This window comes from Spinacia oleracea, chromosome 1 (assembly GCF_020520425.1).
Source record: "Spinacia oleracea cultivar Varoflay chromosome 1, BTI_SOV_V1, whole genome shotgun sequence".
Classification (NCBI taxonomy): Eukaryota; Viridiplantae; Streptophyta; class Magnoliopsida; order Caryophyllales; family Amaranthaceae; genus Spinacia; species Spinacia oleracea.
In genome coordinates this window covers 44,976,713-44,991,737 of record NC_079487.1, presented here as the reverse complement: position 1 = coordinate 44,991,737, position 15,025 = coordinate 44,976,713, and the positions used below count along the sequence as shown (strand labels likewise).

Here is a 15,025-nt window from a genome sequence, read left to right as displayed (position 1 = left end):
ACTCTATTAGAGACTTTCTTGTTGTATTCTCTTGCCATTCTTATCTTGTACAGCTGTTGTCTGAGCGTTGCATTTCCTCTAACCTCGGGCAGGAAGTCCAGGGTTGCTTTCATTGTCTCCCAGTTAGCATTTTCGTCATACAGCATGACTCTCAACGTTGGTTCACACATTTCTATGGGTAGGACAGCCTCGGCGCCATAGGCTAGCAAGAAGGGTGTTTCACCGGTTGAATTCTTAGCCGTGGTGCGGATGGACCATAAGACATTTGGCAGCTCATCAGCCCATAGACCTTTGGCTTCGTCAAGCTTCTTTTTCATTCCTTCGGAGATAATTTTGTTGAACGCCTCTACCTGACCATTGGCTTGGGGACGTCCGACTGATGCAAAACAAGTGTGTATGCCGTGATCTGCCAGCCACTCTTTCAGCTTAGGCGTCTCAAACTGGGGCCCATTATCGAAGACGATAGCCTGTGGAATCCCAAAGCGAGTCATGATGTTCTTCCAAATGAATGCTCTCACATCAGTAGTTTTTATGTTTTTGAGCGCTTCTGCCTCCACCCATTTGGTGAAGTAATCTACAGCAACGATGACATAACGCCTTCCTCCTGGTGCGGCCGTAAATGGGCCTAGAAGATCCATCCCCCACTTAGCAAATGGAATTGGGCTTGTAATGGGCGTCAGAACTCGTGCCGGTCGGTGTATTAGGTGAGAAAAACGCTGGCATTTATCACACTTCTTGACCAGTGAAATTGCGCCCTCCTTAAGAGTCGGCCAGTAATAGCCGGTTCGAAGTGCCTTTTCAGCCAAAGCCCTTCCACCAATATGCGAGCTGCACAACCCCTGATGAAGGTCTTCTGAAATTTCCTGCCCCTTCTCAGGTGTTACACATCTTAACAAAGGACGGGAGTATGCCTTTTTATAGAGGGTGTCGTTCCACATTTCAAACCAAGAGCATTTCTTCTGAAGTTTTGCCGCTTCCCTTGAGTCTTCGGGCAAGACTCCATTCATTTTGAAGTTTACTATGTCATCCATCCATGTGGAAGTCCTGTCAAGAGTTTCCACCTCCATTTGCTCAACACTTTTGTGCTCTTTTACCTCCCAAAACACGTGCCGAGGGGTATCACAAGACGCGGAACTTGCCAATTTTGACAGGGCATCAGCTTGGTTATTTTCCGAGCGAGGGACTTGCCTTACTTCAAAACTTTTCAGTGGCTCTACTTCCTGATGGACGGCCTGCATGTATTTGACCATAGTCGGATCCCTAGCTTCGTAGGTCCCATTAACTTGGCTCACAATCAGTTGGGAGTCAGATAGTGCTACAATCTCCTCGGCGCCTGCCGCCTTACACATTTTAATGCCACAAAGCAGGGCTTCATATTCCGCTTCATTATTTGACGCCTGGAAGTTAAATCGCATAGCATACTCAAAAGTATCTCCTTCTGGGGAGTGACAGATTATCCCAGCTCCACATCCATTCTGTGTGGATGAACCGTCTACATACACTGTCCACACCGTGTTTGTATTCTTGGCAAAGTCTGGCCTCGTCATTTCAACAATAAAGTCGGCACATGCCTGCCCCTTGACAGCTTTCCTCGGCTCATAGGTGATATCAAAGGCGTTCAGCTCTATTGCCCAATTCAGCATTCGTCCTGACGCCTCCAGCTTTGTAAATGGCAGTTTGAGCGGTTGATCTGTGTAGACCACTATTTTGTGAGCTAAGAAATAAGGACGGAGCTTTTTGCTGGCCATGAACAGAGCTAAGCCAAACTTTTCCACTGTAGGGTATCTAACTTCAGAATTTTGAAGAACATGACTGACAAAGTATACCGGCATCTGTATTCCCACCCTCTCTGTCAGTAGAACGGCACTCAATGAGTGCTCGGACACGGCGAGATACATGTACAAAGTCTCTCCTAGCAAGGGACTAACAAGACGAGGCAAGGTATGCAAGTGCTCCTTTAATCTGACCAATGCCGCCTCGGCTTCGTCCGACCATTCAAACTTGGCCTTCTTTCTGATTGCCCTAAAAAAGTAGTGGCACTTGTCTCCAGCCCTGGAAAGGAATCTGCCCAGGGCGGCCAAGCAACCTGTGAGCCGCTGGACCTCCTTCACTGTCTTTGGTGAGCTCATATCAATTACTGCCTGGATTTTGTCTGGGTTGGCTTCAATTCCTCTTTCATCAATCAAGAAACCTAAGAATTTGCCTGCCGTCACCCCGAATACACACTTCTTAGGATTCAGCCTCATGTTGTAAGCTCGAATAGTCTCAAATGTCTTCCTGAGATCAGTTATGTGCGCCGCCCTCAGCTTACTTTTTACGATCATATCATCAATATAAGCTTCAATATTTCTGCCGAGCTGCTTAATGAACACAGTGTTAATAAGACGCTGAAAGGTGGCCGGTGCATTCTTTAACCCAAACGGCATCACTTTGTAGCAGTAAAGGCCTTGTTCAGTAACAAATGACGTTTTTTCCTGGTCGTCAGGCCACAACGGAATCTGATGAAACCCTGAGTATGCATCCATAAAGCTCATCATAGCATGCCCTGCTGTAGAGTCGACGAGCCGGTCAATCTTGGGCAATGGGAAACTGTCCTTGGGACATGCCTTATTGAGGTTGGTGTAGTCAACACACATTCTCCAGGTACCATTAGGTTTTTTGACGAGGACCACGTTAGCAACCCAGTCAGGGTACTGACTAGGCCTGACGAACCCTGCCTCCATCAACTTTTGTATTTCCGCGGCTGCCGCCTGATTTCTATCCTCCCCATGGTTCCTTTTCTTCTGACGAACCGGTTTGAAGTTTGGGTCCACATTCAGCTTATGGACGGCCACAGCAGGATCAATACCCGGCATTTCGTCCACTGTGAAAGCAAAGATATCTTCAAATTCTCTCAAAAGGTGGACCAACTCTGCCACCAGCGGGTCGTCAGGAGAAATCCCGATGGGCACTACTCTGTCAGGTTTATCTGTGTTTAATACCACATTGAAATGAGCCCCAACAGGCTCTGGGCGTCTCTCTTCCATGTGCCCTGCTGAGATAGTTAATGTTTCTTTGACGATCTTAGGTTGTGTGTCGCCACATTTTCGTTTGTTTCCCGATGTCCCTTTCTCTTCACCCGTCCCCCATGCTTCTGGACTCAAGGTGGTTAGGTAGCAATCGCTAGCTTGTTGCTGGTCACCATGTATAGTGCTGACACTCCCATCATCACAAATGAACTTAAGAAGCATCAGATGAGTCACAATGACAGCCTTTGCCCTATTCAAGGTGGGACGCCCCAAGATGATGTTATATGCCGTCAGGTCTTTCACTATGAGAAAACGGACGTCCATTTGTCGAGATTCCTTTTTATTTCCCATCCTCAGAGGAAGGGCAATTATGCCGACTGGGTGGATGATACTACCTCCGAAGCCTATAATGGGATAGTGGATTTTCTCAATCTTTGAGGAATCATGTTGTAGCCGATTCAAGCACTCTAGACTAATTATGTCCGACGAACTTCCTGTATCAACCAAAATACGCCTAACCCTCAGATTAGCAACTTTTAACTCAATTACCAAAGGATCGTCATGCGGGGTGGAGATTTTCCCACGGTCGGCCTCGCCGATTTCAACTTTTGGAAACGGGTCAACTGTGGCCTTGCCGGACAGCATCACTTGCCCCAATCGCTTGGCATAATCCTTCTGGCCCCTCATGGTCGGCCCGCCGGCGGCCAATCCTCCGGAGATGACTGCTACGCACTCTGGGTCGGTACGATTCCCATCTTCCTCCGAGGGAGGGGATTTGTTTTTCTTGTAGAAGGGTTTGCCAGAACCTCCCGTGTTCCTGCTGATATAACTCTTTAAGAATCCCTTGGCGGCTAGGCCGTCCAATGCCCTTTTCAAGCTCTTACATTCTTTGGTGTCATGCCCAATGTCACTGTGAAAGTGACAGTACAGTTTGGGGTCCCTACTTTCTGGTGGCGACTTCATGGGAAATGGACGATCAATGTCATATTTGGACCCGACGTCCATCAGAATTGTGTACATGTCTGTGTTATACTCAAATCGCTCCCGATCATAAGTTCTGGACCGTTTCTGGCCTGCCGCCCCGGGAGCCCTGTCTGACTCTTTTGCAATAGCCCACGTCCCGTTAGGCGGCTCTTCTTTTCGAATTTCTCCTTTTTTGCCGTCGGCTTGGCGGTATCACTTCCTCTGGGATCTTTTGGGACGCTGCAAATCTCTGTTGCATGGATGAAGGCCTCGGCCTCATCCAGCACTTCTGGCATTGTTCGGACGCTTTTCTTAACCAGATCAAACTTGAAAGAGCCCTTTTTAAGCCCTCGAATGAAGTTATCGAATGCAACACCATCTGGCAAATCCGGAATTTGCCCTGCCCCTAGATTGAATCTCTTCACATAGCTCCTCAGAGACTCGTCTTTCCCTTGCTGAATTCTACTCAGATGCATGCTCGTCTTCTTTTCTTCCTTGTGAGCCATGAACCGAGTAGAGAACAATAGCTCGAGCTCCGAAAAAGAGCGAATAGTTCCGGCTGGAAGTCTCTCGAACCACTTAGATGCTACTCCTTTGAGTGTGCCCGGAAAATACTTACACCAGGTTGAGTCAGTTGTTCCTTGGACATACATGTGATGCCGGTAGACCAAGAGGTGCATGTCTGGATTTGTGGTCCCATCGTAAGCATCAATGTTGGGCGGCTTGACTTTGGGTTCCCTCGGGGCTCTCATGATGGAGTCTGCAAAAGGGGTGGTGTGTCCCAGGGCCATGTTGGACACCCCCTCCTGAATGTGATACACAAGATCTTGACGCCTTGAGTAGGGTGCCCGCTGGGAAGACTCGCGTCCGCGAGTTTGACGGGTTGGACGGGTGACCCCTGGGCGCGCCTGGCTCAGATGCGTATAAGTTGGATCAGGGAGAGGTCTATCCGGCATGACGGGGGTTGACCCAGTGTCAGAAAGTTCAGACTCAGAGTCAGGCAATTGCTCTGCGCGTGGTTGCTCACGTCCTCGGGACGTTTCTCCGATCAGCCGTCGTGGCAGTCGGCGTGGTAGGTAAGACATTGCCTGATTGGGCTGACTTGCTGGCGGCCGTCTCCTCAGGTCCTCGCCTGTCAGCCTGGTCCAGACGTTTGGGGGGCGCAAAGAAAGTGTTGGCCTATTGCTTGCCGGCCCCTCATGATTTGCAGCCACAGCAGTGGTGTAGATCAGCATACTCTTCTGTACCTCAGCATTAACTGTCTTTCCCACATCAGCTTGGAACTCGGCCAAAATAGCCCGAAGAGCACCCACAGAGACAGGCATATCAGGGTTCTCCTTTATTACCATATCCGCCCGAGGATCCAGGTGTCCTCCATGAGGGGTGCGATTGGCCTGGTCGTCCTCCTCGCTGAGCACCTCTACCTCGGCAGCGTGACGAGGGGTGTGCCCGGCCGCAAATATACGCGCGGCATCTCCAGTGATTCTCGTGGCCGGCGTATGATGTTCAGTCGGCATTTATCTTTCGAGGGGTGGTCGCTCTACTCGCGTAGGCCGCCCAGTATCGTTGTCCTGTCGTTGATCTTCCATGTTACCGTACCTCCCCACAGACGGCGCCAAATGTTGTGGGGTTTTTCCGGTGAGATACCTTGGAGGTTTTCCGGTAACTTTTAAGGATTTCACAAGATTGTATTTTTATAGAGAGAGAAAGTAGAGAGAAGGCAGAGCAGCAATTGCTCTTGAATGTATTGATTGTGACCCCTTTTTCTAGGGAAGTGGGACTATTTATAGTACTAGGTTTTTGTGGGAATGACCTAATATTCCCTTTACATGATGGCTAGGGTATGGGAGGAGGACATGTGTCCTTTCTCCTTACAATTCCCTGGCCCTTTTGGCAATAGTGGGCTTTTTGGGCCTATTGTGCTTATTCATACCACTTGGAATACCTACTACCTAGGCCCCTTTTCAGGTATAGGTACATTACATACATTTATACATTCTTAAATACAAATACATATACATTGTAAACACGTAGATTGATACCCATGCTGTGGTCTAGTCTTCGTATGGTTTCTGCTTAGGGGGCGTAATACGTGCCATGTGTCGCATCCTCATTGGTACACGAAGGCATGGTAATTTTGCCCACAACACTACTCTTGTATGCAGGTTTGCTTTGTACTGTTTTTGTGAGGTCATCCTCGATCTTCATTCCTACTTCATAAACCCTCTTGAAGGTATCACGGCTCAAGTATCTAAGATGTGGTTTGTAAGTTGGGTCCAGGTTGTCAATGAATTTTTGGACTAATTCGGTTTCGGGGGCTAAATGATCAGTAATGCAAAATGTTTGGCTTGCGCAGCCGCTAAGGATTCGTTTTCCATTTTCAGTTGGTTCATGAGTAGGGTCATTTGGGTCATTTGGTTCTGTAACTCTTCTATAGACATATTTGAGGGTGTGAATCGAGGTTGGGGAAGCGGAGATCCTTGAAATGAGGGATGACGGACGGAGCTTGGAGTCACTAAACCTGGTGTTGGTGATGTATCTTCGAGACGCACTAACCTTTAATTTTCAGATCGGCACCAAGTGGCAGGACAAGCCCTATGCATAAGATAAGCTAAAGTTTAGGCCCCAAAGTTTCAAGCATTACTTAGTCTAGACTTTTGACTTTCTCTATTGGTTTTTCGCTCTTTCTTTTGTTGGTACACTTTTGGTTTTTCTTTTGGTCATTCTTTGGATTTTCGAAACACTTGCCCGTGTGACATTCGTAGTTATTAGCATGCTCGGTTTTGGTGCCGAGCATTGTCGTCGTAGGAGACCTAATCAACGACACAAAGAGTTATTTATTTTTATTCATATTTTTTTTAGTCGCTTTAAGAATCGAGTGCTTTTCACACGCCCTTGCAGCAAATTTTTTTTACGAATAGTTTTTTTGCTACGTATTTTTTGTGCGGGCACCGAGGCTGCTGCGCCTGACCCAAAGGCCAGACAGCAACTTCAGCGCCCAGCGTAGGGCGTGAGAAATTTTCGCGCCCAGCCAGGGGCGTTAAAATGCGTCCCTGGCTGGTTCTCGTCTTTTGTTTGCGTATACTTTTTGTTTATGCGACTTTGATTTTGTGTGCTTGCCCAATAACGTCCTTTACGCGTTGTGCAGCGTTTGTGGGATTCGTTACGGGCTATCCCGAGCGTCGCTTATTTTTGCGGCGATCGTTCGGGTTTGCGGAACACGTATCTTGGTATAACTCTTTGGCCAATTGGTTTATGAATGTTTGGGCAATTTTTAAGGTCGTTGGTTTTCTAACATTGTTTGTCACACACAATCATACATTTCGCTACACATAACTAACATTACATCATGAGGCAATAATAATATGTCATGTAGTTTATGATAGGCTTCTATGGGTAGTATTTGCGCCTGGCTTGGTACCGCTTCTATCGCAGATCCAACACATGACCCCGGTCGAGGTAGTGCCTTCAACAGACGAATTTCGCCCAAGAGGCCAATCACGATGTAAGCCAAGGGGGAATGCACCAATGAGAGGGACCTAATGGGCGAGCGATTGGGTTTGGGACGAGTGTACTACTAGCGAAAGTGCCGAGTGGACAACATTCGAAGCGTATGCACCCCCCGGTTGGCGATGGGTATCCTTAGTCCTAACTCCCTAAGGGAGCCAAGATTCGTTATGCGGTTCTGTCCGTTCACATTAATATGCTGATTTTCAGGTCATCCCAACTTCATGGGGAAATAAACGCGGGGTAGGATCGTTTCACCCTTCGGCTATTTTGATTACCTACGAGCACGAGTATTTCCTTCACTATCCCCAGCGGAGTCGCCACTGTGAGGGGGTCGAAAAAGCACGAGGCTAATGCGTGACCTCGTCCCTCGTGGGTGTGACGTTTCTTTTTGTCAAATCAAGTGTAATTGGATTTCCTGTGAGTTTACACCCAATTGACTAGTAATATAGGAGTCGCCATTCAGTTTTTAACGACAATGAGAAAAACTGACAAAACCCGGTTATCGTGACATAAAGGGAGTGCAATTATGTTTGACCACGACGGCCGTAGGTTCCCTTGTGATCCCTGGTGTGGGTATCTCTCAACATACACCCGCAAGGTAGAGATTGAGGGTTCGAGGGACTGTAACTACCGAGAGGAGTACTCGCTCTTCGATAACTCCAGAGGCAGGATATCCTTACTAGCTCAGCATAAATAATTGAAGGGACATGTGTTAACTATTAAACTAATCTGAGTTGATTTTAACAATATGCAACATATAATACTAGATCGATCGCGATTATCTGATTTAAATTGTTTTAAGGGACCTAGCATGATAATCCAATTTCCCAACATATTATCTTTATTAGGCGTGATAGAACAATCAGATTTGATTAGTTTAACAGTTCATAAAAGGGCGAGGAAAGCAATTAAATCATGCGAAGGGGCACATTACGACGCACCCTTGAGAGGTGCGTCACGGTTCTCAGAAAACTAACCACTTTGACTTTGCTATTTCTCCTTTTATTTAACGGATCTCGGGTTTCTAAGCAGTGTTCCAGTATTTAGGCTTAATTCATCAGCTACAAGGGACAGGATACGTTCTGTTCGAATTTTGGGTCGATTGCGACAGAACGCGGGATCAATTTCGCAGCGTGAGGCTTAGGCTTAGGGTTGGAGTCAATACTCAGAATAATGAATTGTGTGTGTTCACGTCGAATTTGGGGCTGTATTTATAGGGAGGAGTTCATGGAAAGATAGAATTGTAGAGCTCTAATCCAAGAAGAATTAGGAGAGAACACGTCCCAGGTATTTTCAGCGCCCAGGGCTGGGCGCCGAAGATTTCGGCGCCCAGAGCCAGGCGTTGAAAATAGGGTCTGGGCCTTTTTCTTTGTTAGTTTTGGACTCTTAGAATCCGGAGTGTTTGAGACTTATTCGAGTCTTTTAGCACGTATTAACTTTATGACGGAATACGTTTGGGCCTGTTACGAACTCTAGGCTCGTTAGGATTTTAATTAATACGTAACTCTTATTTTCGAATCATATTAGGAATAGGATTCTTCTTGTAATTTCTATCTCATTTAGGATTTATGTTGGAGTGCAACACCTAATTCTGACAGGTTTCTATCTTTTATGACTTGCCACTTTTAACAACTACCCATTGCGGCAGTTACTATTTTTAGCAGGTTTCCATAAATAGCAGGTTTCTATAAATAGCAGGTTTCGGGTGAAATGAAAAGGGTGATTGAGATTCGTTATTTTATAGGAGATGCGTTGTCAAGTGGAGATTTATGTTCTCATCATCGAACCTTCCCTTTCGGGAATGGGGACAAAAGTAGGTGTCTACAGCCTTGATTTTGGAAGGATCGGCCTCGATGCCTCGAGAGCTGATGACATACCCGAGCAACTTGCTTGACGCTACACCGAATGCACATTTTTGAGGATTGAGCTTCGTATTGTATTGCCTGAGTATGTTGAAGAATTTTCAAAGCACTGTTGTATTTTCATGTCGCTTTTTGGATTTGACGATCATGTCTTCGACATATACCTAGATTTCCATGTGAATCATATCACTCATGATGGTTGTAGTTGTTCTCTAATAATTATCCCCCGTGTTCTTCAGTCCGAACGGCATAGCTGTGTAGCAACATGTACCCCACTGAGTGATGAAGGTTGTTTTCTCCATATTGTCCTCTGCCATGGGAATCTGATTGTAGCCTGCATACCTGTCCATAAACGAGAGGTAAGGCATGATCTGATATGTTGTCGACCAGAATGTCCATATGTGGAAGTGGAAAACCGTCATTGGGGTTGGCCCTGTTAAGATCTTTGTAATCGACGCACATTCGAACTTTCACTACTACAAAAATAGCCTAAGAAACAGGGCAAAACAAGGCAAAGAAACCTCACTTTATACGGTGCCTAGGTAGTAGGTCTCTTAGCATAAGAGACCGGAGTGTTCGCTTGGTTTCTTTGATATATCTAAGAAACCGATTTTGACAGAAAACTAGTTTCTTAGATCCTTTTCTGTCAATTTAAATACAAAGAATACGAGACCGAATTGATGAATTATGCGGTTTCTTTGGCTGTACTAGGAAACCACTTCGTTACAAAGTGCGGTTCCTTTGATTTTTTTAAGAAACTATATTTTAATCATCTACGGTTTCTTTGATGATTTATTAAATATCTAGTTTTTTATTTTTTTAAATTAAATTTCTTTTTTTTAATAAATTTTAAATATGCTGGTATTATTCTTCAAAAAAAAATATAGTTTAACTAGGGTTTTTCTTCCAATATACTTATCATCAACCGCATCCTACATCGTCATCATCATCATCACCACCGCCATCCCACATCGTCGAGATCATCAATTAGCAATTTTTTAAAACAATTTGCTACTTTCGTTGAAATGGTCTTACATTTGTTAAGTTTTTGATACACAAAGACTAAGTTTTTGATACACAAAGACTATCAAATTTCCCGAACACATATCAATCACCAAATATCCCCAATTAAAAATGGTATAGCCATAACCATTGGAAGTGAAATCAATTAAGGGAATTTCCATTCCTTTCTTCTTCTCCTCCCCAAATTCAGTCTACATTCAGTTGAAAAATCCAAACTGCATTCTTCTTCTTCTTCTTTTTCATATTCCACATTCCAGAGTTGAATTTCAAACTCAAATAAATCAATACCAATTTTTGTTCCCCTTTGTTTCCTGCTTTGTGCGAACCACCACCACCATCGGTGGCTGCTGCCTGAAACCACCACCACCATTATCACCACCGATCAACACCTCCTCAACCACCCCAACACCACTCGACCACCATTGTGCCTCCCCTCCCATGCTCTTCCCTTTCACGCACTCCCGTGCCTCCCTCTTTCTAAACCCACGTAACCAGCCACGCAACCACCACAATCGGCCACCGCACCACCTTCTAAACCCACCCCCGCCCCACAATCCCCGGCAACCGCCCTCCTTCCTCCCAAAACTTCCAAGAAAACGCTCCCTCAAACTTTGTTGTTCGCCGGAATCCGTTGTTGTTCGCCGGAATTGATGCGCTTGAATCGCAGATCGAGGAGAGAGAAAAGAAGGAGGTCTTGGATTTTGATTTTTGAGAAAAGAAGGAGTTCCCTTGAATATATGGATTTTGAGAATTGAAATTTTGAAAAAACTGCTACACCCTTAACAAAGAATATGAAACTGGTGAGGAGAGAGAGTGAAATGTGGATTAGAACATGTTTATATAATAGTCAAAATTACCTCAAAAAAAAAGGTTGAAATTAATTAGTATTACTTTTTATTTATTTTTACGAAATTAATTAATTGGGAAACCATAGTCAGTAGGATATGAATAAGAAACTGGTTTAGAAAGATCTCTGGTTTCTTTGATTCTTATTATCTAAGAAACCATATATTTCAGGTATGTCTTGTTGTTGTGTCTTGAGTTCACATTGTGCATAAAATATTAATTAACGTAAAGTGCAACCCGAATGAGATTCAAAACTCTTGGAACGTATATACCTTGAGTGTGAACAATGGGGGGAGTCTTGCCGGAAAACTTGTACTCCTTGAATGATACAAGATGTTGTTTCATTCTTTCTTATATGCTTTTATGCACTGGAATTCCGTCGGTATGGCCCGACTGTCCGTAGGAGCCCGACCTTTATTTATTTTGGTGTATGGTTGGCTTCCATCACCTTTTTCTTTCCTTTTATGGATACTTTCTTTTACTTGTTCGAAGCTAATTCATATTAATCTGAGTCAAGGGTCGTTTCAAGTGTCGAGTCTTGTCTCCATGATTACTTGTTTATTAAATGGGTTTTGCATGTGGATTATTATATATTGTTGAGTGAAGCATGTTGGACTAGGATTTCATTCTAGCTTGTTCGTACTCAGCTTTCGCTGAATTCGTGCTTCAGGTTCTTTTGGTCATGGTCTTTGCCTTAATGACCTATGATGATCCATCATTGCATTTGCGTTGTTGGGGAGTAGATTTTAATAAACAGTTTTGTAGAGATAACTTGCGGGAGAAGTTAACATGGGATTGTGTTTGAGAGATTATGTTTTCTCTTCCGTATTTATAAATTTTACATTTATTTTCTAGTCATGACTACAGTATTTATTTAAACTTTAGTTAATGGATTTCTAAAACTATTTAATGTTTGGTTTTGGTCCTTAGTGGTTCCAAGTTGTTAAACGACCATTAACTATTTATTATGTTTGAAAGTTAGTTATATTCCGCTGCGTAATTCTGAAAAATAGCCTTAACCGTTATCACGGTGGCGGTAATATCTTGGTAATTCCTTTGTTTTAAGTGGGAAAATGTTTTATAAAAACCAAGGAATTATTAGGGTGTTACACTTTTATTCTGACGCACTGGTTTCGTTGTGGTGTCCACGTTTAACTTATGTACCGCCACAGCTGGGTCAATGGCAGACATTTCTTCTACGGTGAAGGAAAATATTTCCTTATATTCCTGTAATAGGCGAACCAATTTTGCGGCCATTGGGTCATCTAGAGGAATTATATCGGAACAGTTCGAGACGGTCTTTCAAGATCTAGAACCACATCATAGTGTACTCCCACCGGCTCGGGTCGTCTATCAGCATTGTGCGCCATGGGCAATTCTACAGGTCTCCGCTCTTTCTTCTGCAAGCTTGTGTATTCAGTCTTTTTCGCGGTCACACCCCAGGCTATTGGGTCCAGCATAGTGATATAGCAGTCTCTAGCTAGCTGTTGATTCCCATAAATGGTGTCGACGCCCCCATTGTCTCCCACAAATTTTAGCAATAATAAATGGGGGACGATTATGGCCCTCATGTTGTTAAGGGTCGGTCGTCCTAATATAATGTTGAATGTAGTAAGATCCTACACAATCACAAAACAGACGACGTCCTATCTAATCAACGGGGATTCGCTGATTAGAATAGAGAGAGAAATGGTGCCTATGGGACGGATGACACTTCCCCCAAAACTCACCAGCGGACTATGGACGTGTTCTATTGCTTTAGGTTCATGCCGCAGCTTTTGTAGACACTATAGACTAATTATGTCAGACGAGCTCTTTGTGTCAACCAGAAGTCTTTTTACTTTTAGATTGGCCACCTTGATTTCTACGACCAATGGGTATTCATCATACGGGGTTGCCGACTTGCGGTAATCATCTTCTGATATCTCTATTCGAGGCATATTTGTTTGCTCATGCCTAGAACTATAAGCATAGGTTTGATGTCCTAGGTTTGTAGGCCCTCCGGACGCTAACCCCCCTGAGATAACGACTACAAATTCCCCATCTGAAGGGATATCCTCATCATCGGAAAAAGACGCCTGTGACTTCGCGCGTCTTCTAACACTGTCATTATCTACCGGGCGAAGATACTGTTTTAGATAACCCCTGGCTGCAAAACTGTCCAAGGCTCTTTTTAGCTTCTGACACTCTTGGGTCTCATGCCCTGTTTCCCCATGGAAGGTGCAAAATAAGCCTAGACTTCGGTTTTCCATAGGTGACTAAAGTGGAGACGGCCGCTCTATCTGCAGTCTGGGTCCTTTTTTCATTAGGATGACACTGAGATCGGTGTTGTATTCAAACAGGACGTTCTCTTTTCGACCTAAGTGACTCTGATACGTCTTCGTTCATGGCCCAGATATTGCTAGCTCGAGCCGCTAAGTGATCACTTTTGAATTTGGAGTGCTCACTGAGTTTTATGGTCACCACGTCATATGGGTGGCTACAAATTTCTGTGGCGTGCATGAAAGCTTCTGCTTCGCTCAAAGCATCTGCCATAGTCCTCACATTCTTGTTTATTAAGTCTAACTTGAAAGTTCCTTTCTTTAATCCACGTACAAAGTTATCGAGAGCTATTCCGTCCGGCAAGTCTGGGATTTTACCAGCTTCCATGTTGAACTTCTTCACATAACTTCTTAGCGTCTCGTCTGGCCCTTGTTGTAGGTGTCGTAAGTGCATACTTGTCCTTTTCTCTTCTTTGTGAGCCATAAATCGGGAGGAAAGAGATTTTCCAATTCTCCAAAGGAAGTTATAGACCACTTGGCAGCCTCTCAAACCTTTTAGCCGCGGCTCCCTTTAACGTTGCAGGGAAATACTTGCACCAGGTGGCTTCACTAGTCCCTTGTACATACATATGATGCCGGTATGCTATTAAGTGCATGTCAGGGTCAGAGGTACCATCATAAGCGTCCATGTGAGGAGCTTTTACCTTGGGCTCTTTAGGTGTAAATATGATGTCGGCACAGAAGGGGGATGTATAGCCTAGTCGTGCAGGCGAAAACCCTTGTTGGATGTGATGCACTGGTTTCATCCACCGCCTTGGGCATTCTTCCCTTACATGGTAGTCGAGCGTCTTAGTTGAGTGAGTTACACTTGGTGTAAAGTCGATATCCGACACTTCGTCCGCGGTCTGACTTTCCTCGTGGAGGCCGTGGGGCAGTTTATCCTTTAGAGTGGTTGTCTCGTCTTGTCCCATCATCGGGACGGCTTAGTTTAAAGACCTTGAAACTTCCTCTTGGAGGGTATGTTGAAGCTGCATCTGCCATCCTCTCGTGATGTCCTGGTGGAGACCATTCAACACTTGTTGTAGAGATCTTGCTGAAGCAGGTTGACTTGCTACTGCGTTGAGAGGCGTTGTAGCTTCTTGCCTTCTAGTTGGCGTTGCGCCTTTTGCGGTGGACTGACTATCTTTGTAGGTAGCCCATGAGGTGCTTTTCTCGTGCAGACGCCTTCCCCTTGAGTTGCCCTCATGTCCTTCAGATTGCAAATCTACAATGATACTGTACCTCCCCACAGACGGCGTCAAATGTTGTGGGAACTTTGTTGGTGATGATGTGTCACCTTTTCCTCGGAGGTATCAAGTATGCGCTGGCACGATCTTCCTGCAAACCTGCAAAACAAGAATATTTCCGTAGGAATATTCCCTCCGATGCCTAAGTAAGTATTGGCTAGAGAGAGAAGTAATTTCTAGAGAGAAGACATAGCAGAATAGTTTAAGGTATGTAGGAATGAATTGATTGCCCTTTACCTTGGGATCTGAACTATTTATATGACTAA

General features: G+C 44.8%; 1 protein-coding gene across 1 annotated transcript; it reads right to left on the bottom strand.

The window, feature by feature from the left end:
• Positions 1-13,546: 13,546 nt before the first annotated feature.
• LOC110777635 (uncharacterized) lies at positions 13,547-13,957 on the bottom strand. The gene has a single exon (XM_021982223.1). It carries the CDS (start codon positions 13,955-13,957, stop codon positions 13,547-13,549), a length of 411 nt encoding a protein of 136 aa, XP_021837915.1.
• Positions 13,958-15,025: the final 1,068 nt, after the last annotated feature.